At 49.0% G+C, this 16109-nt stretch overlaps 1 protein-coding gene across 1 annotated transcript in view; it reads left to right on the top strand.

The window, feature by feature from the left end:
• The window catches only part of Galnt18 (polypeptide N-acetylgalactosaminyltransferase 18), a 310242-nt gene extending 294369 nt beyond the window's left edge, over positions 1-15873 (top strand). The window contains exons 10-11 of the mRNA XM_013347654.2: positions 3684-3848; positions 15455-15873. Coding sequence (XP_013203108.2) covers positions 3684-3848; positions 15455-15601 — 312 coding nt within the window. The 3' untranslated portion in view covers positions 15602-15873. The remainder of the gene's footprint in view (positions 1-3683; positions 3849-15454) is intronic.
• The last annotated feature ends 236 nt before the right edge of the window (positions 15874-16109 follow it).

The following is a 16109-nucleotide window of genomic DNA, read 5'->3' as shown; positions in this document are numbered from 1 at the left end:
AGGTGTGCAGCCCTGCTGAGCTGTGCAGGGCTGAGTGAAGAAGGGATGCAATTCATCATTGCAGCTGGAGCTGAGTGGCCAGGGTATCGTTTCGATACCACCGGGGGTTTGTAAAACATCCAGACAGGATAACAGCCTGCCTCTGCCTCTGCCTCTGGCAGTTACAGTCAAGAGGCTGCTGTCTCAGCATCCTGTGTTCTATTGGTCTTTAGTAAGGGGACCCTCCCATCCTCCAGTGCTTAGTCCAGACCCCATGGTGGCTCCAGGAGACCATGTGGAAACCAGTCTCCTGTCACTCCCTGCTACCTTCCAGCCCACTCACTGGGAGTTGAAGGGTTGCAGGGAACTAAATGAAGGACGTGAACTGTCGTGGGTCTGGCTCAGGAGGCAGACTGCAGTTTGAATCTTAGCTGCTAGTCACCGTTGTGTGACTCTGGACACATCGTGTATTTCCTCTCAAATATCTTAATTTGCCTCGGTTTTTCATATGCAGAATGGGAGATAATGGTAATGTGGGTAGAAATTCAAAATCTGAAATGTTCTGTGAGCTGAAGCTCTTTGAGTACTCACAAAGACAATCACAAACCCGACCTTTTATAAGAAGTGATTATGTATAAAATTGTTTAGACTATGTGCACAGAGTATATATAAATCATAAACTTTGTGTTTAGGCTTGAGTCCCATCTCCAAAATACTTTCTTATGAACGTATACACATCTATTGTAAAAATCCTTCTAAAGATCTGAAATCAGAACTCCTTGGTGCCAAGTGCTTTGGATACGGGGTACTCAAACCTTGTCCCTGACACATGGCACCATTAGAATTAAACGAGACAGGGTGTGTGAGCCCCTTCTGTTCTGGTGTAGCACAACTACAGATATTTTAGCTTGATTATGAGCTGTCTAATCCAGGACCTCATGACAATGCTACCCCTGATATTTGGGGCCAGGCAGTTTAACTTTACTGAGAGGCTCTGTGTACCCTGTCTACCCCTGAGTACCATGAACCTCTCCTTCACCAAGTCATAACTAAAAAACCATTATTTCCAGGTACCCTACGTGACCTCTAATAAGCAAAACTACCCCGTAGACCCCATTGGAGAGCACAGCTCTCCATCACTTCTTGTTTAACCCTCAGAGCTCCTCATTGCTCCGAAAGCATGCCCATGTTTACTGGGCCTGTGGGCATCAGCAAGGGACATCCTGCACGAAGTCATTCCCCTATTTTATGTGTCCGGGTCAGTTATTGATTCAGTGTGCTACCGGCTGGGCTTCTGAGGAGTCCACGGGAGGACTACAGGGAGTCTTCCTTGCCAAATCCGTCTCTGTGATCCTCAGGCTTCCTAGTTGCACTCATCAGGATGCACTTTGTCGCTGGCTCTTTAAACAACAGACAACTGTCTGTCCCCATTATGATCTGCGGCTTGGGAGCGATAAACAGCGCTGGTGTCAGCTGGAGCAGCAGTGAGCACACACACCGCTCAGAGCATCTCCCGGGCACCCCAGGGCAGCTAAGTGGATAAAACCGATTCCAGCTATTACCTGGGTGGCCACTGTGTCTGGAGACCCCGCCCTGGAGAAGAGAGGCGGACTCTGATGACAGGAGGCAGGAAGGGAGGGAAGTACCTGGCCCCTAGCCATCCTTCTCTTGCATTCATGCTTCTGAGCCTCAGTCCTGGCTCCCAAGATGACCACTGACAGCTTCCTTGACCTGAGGTCACGTGTGGCTGTTGCACATTCAGGAAAGGCCTCAGGAGCTGATGTCTTTTTATTTCCTGGTGTAAGGTGCAAGAGTTGGAGTAAGGCAGAGGGGAACGAGGTGAGGGTGGGACATAGTTCATGTGTCACATCAGTGGACTTTTTACATTGCTTCCTGGTGTGTGGCTGGCTGGCTTGTCCTTTACTCTTTTGTTGCCGTGACAAGAAACAGCTAACTTCCAGAATGAAAGCTAATTGCAGCTCATGGTTTGAGGCTACGGACTGTCATGGCATGGAAGTCATAGCCAGGGAAACATGGTGCCCCTGTCACACTGTGCCCAGTCAGGAAGCAGCGAGATGGAGGCTGATGCTCAGCTTGTGGTTTCCTTTCTATCCAGCCTGGGACTCCCTCAGTTAAGTCTTCCTGGGAACTCCCTCGCAGACACATCCAGAAGCCCCCCACCCTACCCTACCCCGTAGGTAATTCTCAGTCCCATCCCATTGACAGAGAATGTTGGCCATCCATCCCACCCAGTCTCCAGGCCACACAACAACTGCAGCTTTCTCACCTCTGTATCCCCAGAACTCAACTTCTCAACTGAGTTCTTATTTGGATAGATAGATAAATGTTACGCTTAACTGCACAGCTACTGAAGGTCCTTAAATCCTACCTCTGTCAAGTTCTTCCTCAGCTCCAGTGAACTAGAATCTCAACAGGTCCTCAGCTTTCCTTCGGGCAGCCTAGAGAATCAGGCCACAGACTCGGACCTCCTTGGCCTTACACTAGAAACTCAGAGCTCAACCATAGCTAACTTGACAAGGCATCTCTGTCTCTTGCATTCCGGTTACATCTCCATGTGGAGCTGGGCATTGCACCTTTTGCCTCTGCTTAGAACTCTGGTCATTACACTCCTTCACCTCTGTAACGAGAGCAATCAGTAAGGCTGCTGGTTTTGATGTCTTCGGCCCTGGATTTACTAACCTGATAAACTGTGAGATGCTATTAGGGGACTGATTTGGCCATAACGCTTGTCCCTCTCTCTCCACCCCTTTCCTCCCACCCAGGGAGGCAGCCATATGGTGCACTTCAATGGCTCCCATGTTCTCTGGCCTCTAGTTGGGTTTAGCTAATAGTCATTTTGCTAAATGACTTGACAGAAGATCAGACGTCAGGCCAAGGCTGTCCTAGCAGAAATCTGGGTGCTGAGGCTCCAGTGAGCATCCCTGGTAGATGGTGCTTCAACCCTTGTGACACACTCCTTCTGGAAACAGCTCAAAACAGAGTCTTGTGTGGCTTCTCTGAGACAGAACCCTCAGCTGCTGAGGCCAGGCTCTGTGACTCGTTCCTTCGCCTCCTCCTTAGCTGGCACGCTCTGCATCCCCTCACTGTAGTAAGTCATAGCTGCGAGCCCTCATTAAATAGGAGTGCGGACCGGAGGTTTCCCAGCATACCCTCAAGGCCAACAGTGTTACCCCTTGGGACACGCTTGCTAAGCCCCTGCTGTATACAGGCTTAGAAGAGGTGGAAACTCGGTGTCTTTCACCTCCCAGCCCCCAACAAAGGCAGGGCCTGGGCCTTTGTGCTCTGTTTCCTGGCCAAGTGCAGCATCTGGTACAAAATATTTATGAAGGAAGTCAGCAAGTCTGCACATAATGGATTCGAGAGGTACTTTCAAAGCTCTGGGTGGTAAAATCAATTTAAAAGGTTATGGCCAATGTTTCTCAATGCAAGAATAGAATGGAAAATATCAGAGTGTGCCATGCAGTGGGGGCGAGTTTCGTTTCTTGAAAGTTTTGTCTCCATACTCCATCCGTGTGGACCAAATGCTCTCCTGAATCACAAATTGGAAGAGTTTCTTGCTCTCCACTGTCTTAGTTAGGCATCTGAAAGTCACTGTATATAAAAACCTGGGGTCTGTTTTCCAGTTGTCTGGTGACAATGGCCACTTAGCGTCATTTGATCTTTTCTCCTTCTCTTCACCCTAGAATGTGTACTACACAAGCGGTCAGCAGATCCACGTGGGTGTCCTGAGCCCCACGGTTGATGACGACGACAACCGCTGTTTGGTGGACGTCAACAGCCGGCCACGGCTCATCGAGTGCAGCTACGCCAAGGCCAAGAGGATGAAGCTGCATTGGCAGTTCTCTCAGGTAGTGGTCGCTGTAGGGATGAGGCTCCTGCTTGGGGCACTGTCTGGATGGTTTGTGCAGAGCAGCCCCCACGTGGTTGACCATGGAGCTTTCCTTCCTCTGGTCTCCATCAATTCAGAGGCCTGCATTTAACTCATTACCTTTCCTTGGCTACTATGTCTCTCATTATGAAGAAGAATCTCAGGAATCAGATACCCAGATTTGAATGGACTCTTTGCCTCTGCCCCCGAAAGCTTCCCACCAGAGGGTGTCTGCTGTTAGGATCATTTTCAGCCTGTGGATGGGGACGGTGGCCTTCTAGGTAGTAAGGTGATTCTAACAGGAGGAGAGAGAGCCCCATATGGTTCTAGAACTCCAAAGCACCTGGGGACCTAAACAGAATGGGGGGGCAGGAGGGACTGTCAACTCTCAGGAGACTAAACAGTAAAAGTCCATCACTCAAATCTCCCTGACAGTTGCTTCTGCCATGAGAAAGAAGGATTCTGGAAAGGCAAGACAAGGAACTTTGATCTAATAACTGTCCCCGCATAGAGATGGAAGATGCTGGTGCTGAGGGGTATATCCTACTCTGTGGGCACAAAGCGTGTTTGGCCTGTGATCTGGGTATAGGGACAGGGGTTTTGAGAGAGCCATCCTTGTCCTTAGTGAGTGATAGCAATCCTAAACAGAACATTCAAATCAAGGTCATAGACTTAGGGGATAGTTAGAGACTCGTAATGGGAGCCTGAGCCAGGAAAGCAGATGGGAAGGTAGTTTTTAGAAAGCCAAGCTAGTTCATCATCACAGGCAGGTAGAGTGTGCTTCCTCAGCTGTGGGTGGCCCTGCTAGGAGGCTGAAGTGAAGGTTGAAAGATATTCTCAACTCCCTCTCCACCATGACCTTGAGGGCTCTTGGCATCCTTGCCTGCCTCAAGGTCACTGCCCAGGCAGCATCTGAGACTGACCCAAGGGTCTCAGACTTTGGCCCTTGAACTCTCACTAACAAGTGTGGCTGATTCCTGAAATGGTCCAGCATGTGCTTCACCTCCCTGAAGGCATGAAGACAGATTCTTCTGGACTATCTTGCCATAACCTAAGGGGAGTCACAGGATAGAAGGGTGTCCTGGGTCCTGGGAATTTGCATCACCCAAATGTGATTATTCCTATTTCACCAAATCTCTCAGCTACCTTTGCAGGCTTTGATCCTGCAGAAACTTTGGAAACAGTAGGGAGACAGCTCTGTCTGTCCGTCTTTGAAACTCAGCCTCAAGAAAAATCCATCTCACAATGAGGTCCTTCACTGTTCCATAGCAGAACGTAGTCTCAAACAGGTAGCCCCACATGGCTCCTACCAGAATGGGCTCATTGACCAGCCAAGCAGACAGTGATGCTGTGCAGCGCTCTGGGGGCCAGGCAGTTTGCAGCACGTTAGCATATGTCTAATTAAAACTCCCCGGGTGCTCTGGCAACCACAGCTTTGATCCCTACACCAAAGGGAACTGCTTGGAAGTAATATCTTTCAATTCCTAGTTTGCAAACCCCAAACAGCCACTCCTATTAACTATTCAATAATGACTAGATATGCAATTTTTGCTTGATGTAAAACGATCGATATTTATCAGAAAACCTGGAATCCATCCATCCACTGTTCATTGATGAGGAGATCACTGCTCAAGGCCAAAGGAAACCTGGAGCCTCTTAAATGATTAAAACCTTGTGCTTAAGCCTGGGAGACGGCTCAGGAAGTAAAATGCTTGCCTTACAAGCACAAAGACCTGAGTTTGATACTCAGTACCCACATTAAAAAAAAATGAATGTGTGGTACAGATTCATAATCCCAGAGCTGGGGAGGCCAGGCAGCCTAGCTGAACGGATGAACACCAGGGCAGTGAGAGACCCTGTCTTGTGACCGCCACACATGCACACACACACACACACACACACACACAGCCTTGGACTTCAGCTAATTTTCTTGTAACACATTTTATTCTTTGCATATTATGCAGTGACCTGAGCAACTAGAATGTTCTGCTGCAGAGGCTGAGATGGGAGGAGATTTCTCTGGTGCATCTAGAATCTCTTTTCTGGTTCCAAAGTATGCATTATTTACTCTCCCGAGGACCACATTTGAACGTCACAGACACGCTGAATTAATTTAAAAATAATTCAGTGAGATTCTCTTAGATTCCTCACAAAAGGCATTTGCATATCTCTGTTCTGTCTCATACCCTGGCTTTCTGTTTAACAAATAGTTTGTCCCCCTTTAACCTCTGCAAGCCCCTCTGAATTTCCAGTGCTTCTGGCTGAACTGAGACACTGTTAGACACTGCCATTCTGAAGCCACATCTGATGAAAACATCTCCTGGCAACGCCGATGTACAGGGCTCTGATGAGCAATTTTGTGATGATGAACATTCTTTCTTTCAGTCGTTCATCAAACATTTATTGAGCGCAGGGGTTTGGCAGGGGGATGAAGACGTGAATCAGACAGGGCCTCTGCCCTCAAGGAGCTCGGGGGCGTGTAAACACACAACAAAACAGGCCGATAAGTGCAGAAACAGGGCTGTGCCTGCTCTGGGAGCCTGGGGTGACCGACTCCATGAGCAGAATGCGAGGATGGACTCCTGTGTGCAGTTTGTTTGATCTGACTGTTGAAAGCATGTACAGACAGTTTCTAGATGGAGGGAGGGAAAGGAGCACCCCAAACAGAAGTTCTGCCTTGGCCAAGGCCCATCAGAACTCAGTATTCTTTCAGAAGATGTATCTTCTGTGTGGTGTGGGTGGTCGCCACGGCTAGAGACGGGAGCTCACAATAAAACAGAGCTCAAGCTTTCTTTGGTAACAACGTGCTTTTGCAATAACTAACACAGGGATTAAAGAGAGGGCAAGGCCCTCAGTGACCTAAGGGCCTCCCAATAGGCCCCACTACTGCAAACCACCATGCCAAGGACACAGATGTCAACACAAGGAAGACAGCCCTTGTCTAAACCATAGCAGTATCCCTGGTGAGGTCTGAATATACCCATGGCAGCTGGGTGAAGTAGAAGAGGAGAGGCTGGAGGCTGGGGAGTAAGGTAGGAAAGGGACTCTATCATTCCCCAGGATAGGCGGGAGGATTTGATAACCATGCAAACAGCAGTTGGAGAGGACTTTGAGAGACATGTCAGTGCTGTTGGCCACGGTGATGGATTGGTGATAATGGCTGGGTCGGAGTGGGATGATATTAGGAACCCATGATAACCTCTAGCTCTGGACTTGATGAATGGTTGGTAAGGTGACCAAAATCATGCCATCAAACAAATATCTCTCAAAATAGCCAGCATTTTCATCCGCACACTGTGAAACCTCCTTCAGCTGGGAAATGGTGGGTTGGTAGCTATTAGTTGCTTTCCATGAGTTTTCTGACTCCCGTCTGCCCCTTTAAAGAAATCCCCGAACTGACTATCTCCTAGGTATTATAAATTCCTATTAACTGAGTGTACAACCTTCAATCTCCTGACAGTTTTCTTCAACCTAGGATCTAGAGGACATTCTAAGACAATGGTATAACATTAGTGAAAGAGGCATTTTGGTTAGTGACCTCTGGACCAGGTAAAGGGAAGGGGAGCAGCAGACACTCTGGCATGAGAAGAACATCAGTAGAGCAATGGGCTGTCAAGGCCACCGCAACCCTAACAATCTCCGTGGCTTTGGGTAGTTAACCCAGTGCTAGGGTCATCACTGTAAGATCTTGCTGGGGAACCCTGAGAAGGCTGCTGTGACTGTTCTGTAAGTCCCAGCTTCCTCCAGCCCTCATGTGCACATGAATGGCAGTAGAAGGAATGGGTGTGCCGAAGACCAGAAAGATGGCAAGAGGCTTTGAGCTTCTCGTTCTGGAATCTCTAGGACCAGCAAGTGTAAGGCGGTGCTGGCTTGTTCCATGGTGGGGAGAAAACACAAGAGCCAGGGTCAGAGTTATCCGTGAGGTTGGTGGATCACTGAGGGACCAGGCAATCCACAGATGCCGAACTGGGCGGCTTTCACACCTTCCCAGCCCTGAAACCCTACAAATCTAAGCTACTGAAGTCAGGCTGCAGAGCATGTGGGGTTTGTGCCTTCTACAAGTCTACTGGGCCAGCCCAAAGACACAAATTAAGAAGGGTCTTCATGATGACAATTTGTGGGACCCCTTACCCATCATCCTGACCTGTGGCACTCTCTTCAAGTGTCCAGTAGCATGGATAACAGGACTGTGTCCCACGTTTTAGGCAGCTTTACCAGAGGACATTGGGACAGAGTGGACACTGTCCTGGTTTGCTCCTCTGTGCTATGATAAACACTATGACCAAAAACAACTTGGGGAGGAAAGTTTATCTGGTTTACATATCCCTATCACCATCCATCACTGAGGGAATTCAGACCAGGAACTCAAGCGGGAGCCTAGAGGCAGGAACTGAAGCCTGGAGAAAGCTGCTTATGCCTGGCTTGCTCCTCATGACTTGTTCATCCCCCTTTCTTATATAAACCATGACCACCTGCCTAGTGGTAGCACCACCCACAGTGGGCTGCCCCCCATATCAATCATTAATCAAGAAGATACCCCCATAGACTTGCCTGCAGGTCAATCTGATGGGGGCAATTTCTTAATTGTAAGTACCTCTTTCCAGATATGCCTCGGTTTGTGTCAAGTTGACAAAATCCAACCAGATAGACAGACATACAGTGTGCTGTTGATCACATGAAGAGGCCCTTTAAAATAAATGTATGACCTTAGAAGCCTCCTGTTTGCCAAAGACAAGCAAAGCCCTTCCTTCATCAACCTTGTTTACTGTTCTTAGAAGCAGGCAAAACACACTTAATATGTGTGGGTGTGTGCATGTGTGTGCGTGTGTGTGTGTGTGTGGGTGTGTGTGGGTGTGTTCATGTGTGTGCATGTGTGTACATGTGTGTGCATGTGCATTTCTCCCTATAACTGCATTTTCGAGGAGGTGGAAGATTTCTTTTGTACTAAACAGATGCTCATATTGCATAGGGCAGAGTGTAAATTGGTATGGCCATGTTTGAAAGGGGGATTTTGTCTCAGGCTCTCTGGCTTGCACTTTCTACTAGCTGCCCTCAGCTATCAGTTCTTTGGTAGAAAGAAATATTGACATGGCTGAGAGTTCAGGGTCACACAGAGGAAGCCCCGCATCTCAGCCCTGGACTTGCCACGTTCTTGGGGAGACTGTCAACGAGACAAGCAAAGGTGTGTGTTGGTGCCAGGAGGGTGGGAAGATGTCCCAGGAGATCACAGAGGCCAGTGCTCATAGTTGTTTCTGACTGCCGGGGCCTAACGTGATAACCTGATATGAAATAAATATCAGGTAAAAAATTAAATCCTGGGGGCTGGAGAGATGGCTCAGAGGTTAAGAGCATTGCCTGCTCTTCCAAAGGTCCTGAGTTCAATTTCCAGCAACCACATGGTGGCTCACAACCATCTGTAATGAGGTCTGGTGCCCTCTTCTGGCCTGCAGTCATACACACAGACAGAATATTGTATACATAATAATAAAAAAATATTAAAAAATTAAATCCTGCTACAAAACCTGTCTGCAGGCTCATTTCCCCGGGGGCAGGGGAGGCTAACCTTGTCTGAGAATTCTTCCGCTCGAGGGAAAAGGGGCCTTTGACTCCCCCACCCCCACCCCGCTCTGTCCCCAAGCGCTGTCAGCACATCCAGTCTTGAGAACCTTTTGTGCTGGAAAGAAAGGGCTATAATCGGGTGTTCCATTGTGGCTGTGGGAGAAAGCAGCTTTTCATTTCCAGGTCATAGGAAAGGGTGCAAGAGGAACTGTCCAGTTACAAGGGACTGACAGCACTTTGTTTAGACTCTGTTTTCTTAGTTATTTTTAAAATTAAAGCAATCAGCATTTTCTTCTTCCTTCTCTTCCTGCAGAGATCAGGGACAAGAGCAGATGTGATTGCTCAGCTCCCAGAACTGCATGGGATTTTTAAATGTATCAAATATTTATATAGTGTTTATAAAATACCAGGCACTATGCTAACCTTCTATAAATACTTCTTTGAAACCATGGTGGGGCTATGAGAAACTTTCTAATATCCCATTTCAGAGATGAGGAAAATGAGGCACAAACAAGTTAAGTAATTGTTAGAAGTCAGACCTAGGAATGCTGTCTCAAGAATCCACACTGTACATTTCCATACCAGGATGGCTCTGTCTTTGTCCAGAAAAGCCGTTTGTGGGAATTTGAGGTTGGGGTCTCCTTGCTGAGTCAGGCATGTGTGAACTGGCCAGACCATAGCCACCTTAGCTAACTCTACAGACCGAGAAGCCCAGCTCTCTTTGGGGTCCTCTCTGCCTCTCCTTGGTTACAGATACCCATCCTCAGGCAACGCCTCCACACAGCTAGTCCCAGGCAGCATCTCACTTAGGCTTAGGTGAATCCCCTTGAAGTAAGAAAACACTGAAGTACACATTGAACACAGTAAGTGTTGAATATTCATGCTACACAAAGACTGCTTTACTCTACAAAACACCTAATCTTGGGGTTTCTGTAACTAGGCCTAATGTCCCGTCCAAGCTTTGAAGTATTTGATTACCAATCATTAAGTACTTAACCGGGAAACTTTGCAACTGGCTGAGCTTAAAGCCCAAGACCCACAGGGCTGCTTGCCCTTGGAAAGTTCACTAGCAAGGAAGGTGGAGTGCAAGTCTGGGGTAAGCAAAGGCAGCAGCAAATCCAGCATCTAGGATCCGGTACAGTTGGCCGTAGGCTACCCAAGTACAGGGAAGGCCAGCCCAAATAGCCCAGAGCCTCTTGCCCAGGGACACAGGCCAGGCGTTTCCTAAAAGAGGCTCACAAGTGCTGCTGATCCTTGGAAGCTGGACCCGGACCAGTGCTGCCATTAGGACAGCACTTGGGAGTGCAAGAGGCCCATTTTCAGGCCATGTCTGAGATCCGCTGAAATGGAAAGCAGGGTAGTGGCCAGGTTTCCCAGGCACTCTGGTGACTGTCCTCTCCAGTGGACAACCCCTGGGCTTCAAGCCCAGTCCACCACTTGCTAACCATGTGCCTGAGTCAGCTCCCCAAGCCTCAGTCTCTGGTTTTATGAACAAGAAATCTTCATTTCTGCCTCTCAGGGAAACAGTGAGGAAGACACTGCAGCATGCCCCTCCTCAGTAGGGTAGGGCTAGGCCGGTGCTATCTGACCCACACTTAGCCACAGTCTAATATACTCTTGGGGAAACTGAGGCAGAGAGGTTCTTGGCTGTATCGTGACCTGAGAACAGTGTCTGAGATTTTCACAGACAGCGACTTCCATGTGTCCCATGTATCCTTAGTCCTCTGTGCTAAGATATTGAGTGGCCCAGAATAGCAGATGAGATGATAGACAGAAGCCCAGGTCACATGACCAAGGCCTGAGAAAAAGGCCTCCCTTACTTGCTTCTGCTTGGGCCCTTTGCCTGAAGGAAGAACAAGACAGTGACTGGGACGGGTTCTAAAAATTGTTATTAGTATTCTTTATCCTATACGTCAACTCCTGCCTTTTTTCAATGGCTGCTTCCATATTTAATTAGGTTTTCATTCCAATTAAGCCCTCTGTGTGCTGCAGCTTCTCTCCTGCCAGGTTTAATTGCCCTTATTTAAATTCTTTAATTAAAAGTATTGTGTGTTTCTAGATCCTGTAAATGTAAGTATTACACAATTTTGATGACTGGACTGGTAAATCAACAAGCAAAGCCCTCCATGGAGAGGAATGCTCAGATCTCAGCAGCCAGCTCCAGTTCCAGAGCCAAGAGACTGGACCAGAGCTGCAGCCCAAACCCCTGGAGCTTAGGACAAGAGTTGGATAGCACAGGTCCAAGCATCCTTCCTTCCCAAAACTCTGCCCGGCCCAGCACCCAGAGGGATCTGCTTAGCACGTGGATCTGACCTAGCAAAAGTTAACTCTGCCTTGCAGACAAAACTCCAGAGTTCAATGGTCCTACCCTCACTCCTTGGGCCGCATTGCCTCCCTTTTACCGATGTTTCCTCTGCCTCTGCACAAATGCACCCCAAGAGTTTCCTGAACCTCACCCCAAGCCCGCAGGGCTTTTCATCAGGTGCCCGGACCTGCGGCTGTCTTCCTCTCTGTGTCTGCTCAGGCCTCACCGTTATCAACTGATAATCATCCCTGATCCCAGCATGCTCATGTCTCCTCCTGAGTTCCATGACTGGGGGCATAGCCTCATTTTCTCCTCTTCTTGCTAGAGTTGCCAGCTCTCCCTCCTAGAGTTGTCGTAAGAACAAAAACCTCCTCTTTCTCAGTCATGAATACATTGAAGCAGCTAAGAAATGTACGTGGCACTTGATGGATGCTCATTGAATGTTGGGCAGTAGCTGGAAGGATGCGTGAATCTTGTCCATTCAGAGATCCCTCAAAGGGAACAGACCAAACAGGCTTTAGTTCCCTGAGACATCTTCCTCTTCCCCAGCACTGGGTACCACCAACTCCTAGTCTAGCCCCTACCTCACAGAGAGGCATACAGTAGGGTAAGTGGTAGCTTTGTTGGCTACTTATCTAACAGGGAACAGGGAAGGGGAAGATTTCCTGGGGTCCCAACTAGGCTCTACATGGAATCTTAGGAAAGTCTCTCAGGCTCTCAAAAACCCATCCTCCAGTTCTATAAAATGAGGGCTCCTATTACTTCCCCCTCTGGATAGTGTTGTAAGAAACTCATGAGATTGGGCAGGGAACACACCAGGTAAGGTGCCAGGAAAATGGCAAATAATGTTAGTTCTAGTGCAGAACCTACAGGTCAAGACAGGAAGAAAGCCAGGCTGCTTCCCAGTGTGAGAAAGCTATGAATAGAAGGAGTCAAGGCTTCTTTGCATGTCTGATGGGTGGTAGGAAAAGGCCTAGTAGTTGTTCCGTGAGAGAAATGTTCTGAGGAGGAGGGTAGCGCCCAAGGCTGGTGCTGGTTTTACCACCAAAGAGGGCCTGGCTGTACTCCCCACTCCTAGGTGTGTGATGGAGGAAGGTCATTGGTTAAAAAATAAAGAAATTGCTTGGTCCTCATAGGTTAGACATAGGTGGGTGGAGTAAACAGAACAGAATGCTGGGAGGAAGAGGAAGTGAGCTCAGATTCGATAGCTCTCCTCTCTGGGGCAGGTGCGAGGAAGCTCCTACCCAGGATGGATGTAGGCTAGAATCTTCCCGGTAAGCGCACCTTGGGGTGCTACACACATTAATAGAAATGGGTAATCAAGATGTAAGAATTAGCCAGTAAGAAGCTAGAGCTAATGGGCCAGGCAGTGTTTAAATGAATACAATTTGTGTGCTGTTATTTCGGGTAAAGCTAGCCAGTGGCAGGAGCTGGGTGGTAGAATGCAACCCACAGCTCCCTACAACAGGTGTGTTTCCTGAAAGCATTTGACATTGTTCAGTTTTCCAGAAGCTCTCACACACACCCCTCCCAGGAAGGTGCCAATAGTGCCAGTCAAGTGGAATCCCTTCTACATGCCCCATTCCTGCTCTTGGACTTGAACTGTTTCTTCCACACTCTTCTGGAAGGCCGCACTGGCTGTTTTCACCCAATGATCACACACTTCCTGTCTCTTAGGATGCTGAGGGCTGGGTTGTGGTGGGGCAGGGCCTGGGAAATATCAGCCTTGCAGCTCTGACGAAGACATTTCTTCTCCTTCCTCACTCTCTTGCCTTGGGAAAGGAAGGCCTTGGTGACAGGCATGGCTGTCAGCGAAGTAGGAAGATGTGAAGCATCCAGCCTTGCTGTTGGCAGGGCCTGCGTCTGGCCACGGAGATGTGCTGAGCAGCCAGAATCTATCTCGTAATGGATGGAGCTTGGTCCAGCCTCATTTCTATGACCCCTCCCCCAGGCTGATGCCCTGAACAGACCCGTGTGTTTGTGCTGTCTTCCAGCTTGCAGAGAAACAGGTCTCCCATGAGCCCTTCTGCTCATCCTTCCAAGTGTTACTCCTTAGGCCTATTGATAAGTAAAACGGGGACCCTTACCCTAGTCCCCCAGCTGACAAACAGAATTGCTAAACTCTGAGATTAGCATTCTCCCCTCTTGGCCTCAGGCTGAAATCAGGCAGAGCAGGCAGAGTGTGGACTTAAAAGAGCTGGGTTGGTCCTGACTTCCTGCTTGAGCTCTATTCCCACCTCCAGGAGCAAGACAGACAGGGTGATGAGACCAGGACAGGCTGACCACAGGACTACTTTAGATCTGTGAACCAGTAATAGGGCTTAGCCTGGGTGCTGTTTCCTAGGTAGTCCTGAGAAATGTGCCTTCATGTTCTCTAGAGAGGTCAGCATTTGGTTGCTGTGGGGATGGTTGTGGCCACCGTGGAGTGAGCTCCATTCTGGAGAGACTTGCCATCTCTCCCTCACACAGGGAACTTCCTAGCATGAGTTGGAGAAGGTACAGGGTGAAGACCACCATGCCAGCTGGGTGCCTGGAGGAGGTAGCTGGAATCCTGGGGAAGTGGAGAGGAGCTGGGCCTCAAGATGTGGCTGTGGGCTAGGCTGCCACAGAACTGTAGGGAAGAGGCCTAGGCACTGAGTGAACAGAGGCCAGAAACCTGGAAGGGGTTAGGGTATGGAGCTGGGGAGGGCTCAGAAATGAAGCAGCCCTGAGCCATGAAGGCCTTTGCGCTGGGGTGTTTTCAAGGCTGACCATGCATGTCAACATAGTCACCACTTATTAGGATTCTGAAGAAATTATTCAGATGAAAGATGCCAGGGATCCGAAGCAGGCAAACATGGTGAAAGAGTGGCTGGGACAAGACAGGAGGGGAGAATTGACAGTACTTGGTACCTGACTGGATGATGACGAGCCAGCTGAGGGTGTGAAACTGCTTGACTTTCCCCCCACAAGCATCTTGTTACTGCCAAGATGGGGACCACAGGAGCGGGTTCTTGTGCTAGGCAGGTCTAGCAGATACTCAATGTCTACTCTTGGGATCATCAGTCAGGCAACTCTGACTATTTCAACTCCAAGTCTGACTGATGATAACACATCCCAGGCTCACAGCAGATCCATAGCCAGTGGTTCCAGGGGGCCACACCCCTCAGGACCTCACCTGGGCTGCTGTATATGCTCTTTTGGGAACACCACTTCCTTCAGGGGCTTTTGGACATAAACAGTATTTGTGGCTGTACAACCTCCCAGAACATCAGTTGCATAGCTATGTTCAGGCCTTGAAAGATAACAGCCATATAGACAATAGCCAAGGTCTCGAGTTTCCTTGAACCCAGCCTTAACAAATTCCATCTGTTGGAGAACCTTAGGAGCAAGAAGTCCCCAGTCTGAGGGATGCTCAGATGCAGGTTGATCATGGAGAAGTTGGCAAACAAGGCTTCTCAGAGCAGTGGCTGGCCCCCTGACTAGGAACTAGCTATAGGAGAAAAGCAGGGTGACACCGCCCAAAATGGTAGATAGAAGTTGGGGCAGGGCCCTATGGGGAAACTGAGGCATGCACTCATTCCTTGGGAGAAGATCAGTACACAGGAGCAGAGGGAAGCTGTGGCCATGGGAATGCTGGCTCCTAAGCCATCTATCATCCCAGCTACCCCAAAAGCTTGGGGCTCCTTGGATCCTCCTGGTTACTCCTGTGCCCTCTGACGCTCTTTCTGTTGGGCTCCTAGGGAGGCTCCATCCAAAACCGCAAGTCCAAGCGCTGCCTGGAGCTGCAAGAAAACAGTGACATGGAGTTTGGTTTCCAGCTGGTGCTGCAGCAGTGCTCGGGACAACACTGGACTATCACCAATGTCCTGCGGAGCCTGGTGTCCTGACCCTCCCCAGACGCCACCAGCCACTGCCTTGCTACTGTGTAGCATCAGCTGCAGCGTTGCCTGCCATCACGTGGGGTTGTCTGGAATCTGAGAAGGGGAGCCTGGTGGGTGGCCTCCCCCGACAAAAGAGCTTTTTATTTCCTACTCGATTTTCATGGAGTTTATAGAGGGATGCAGAGAGGTGGGTGAGGGTATAGTATCCTGAACTATTTTACAATTGTAAATATGGGACAAATGGAAAATATTTATAACTGGCAATAAAATACGATTGATTAAGAAAGGCTTTTGCAGTCATTTGGTGCCCCTGGCTCCTCTGGCTTTGGAGTCTGGTGGCTGAACATGTGTCCTCAGTTGCTCTTTCCTCTTCACAATATTGATAAAGACAGCTTTAAAGCCACGCAGACCATAGGGGCCTGTGGTGCCAGCTTGCTGTACAAGGTCCAACTAAGGGCACTGGGCCCTTAGGCTGCCTCCATGAGGGCCCGTCCTTCCTGCTCCCTCCATGTGA

Source organism: Microtus ochrogaster, chromosome 8, assembly GCF_000317375.1.
Source record: "Microtus ochrogaster isolate Prairie Vole_2 chromosome 8, MicOch1.0, whole genome shotgun sequence".
Taxonomy (NCBI): domain Eukaryota; kingdom Metazoa; phylum Chordata; class Mammalia; order Rodentia; family Cricetidae; genus Microtus; species Microtus ochrogaster.
The sequence above is the reverse complement of the archived record's forward strand: the minus strand, read 5'-3'. Positions and strand labels throughout refer to the sequence as shown.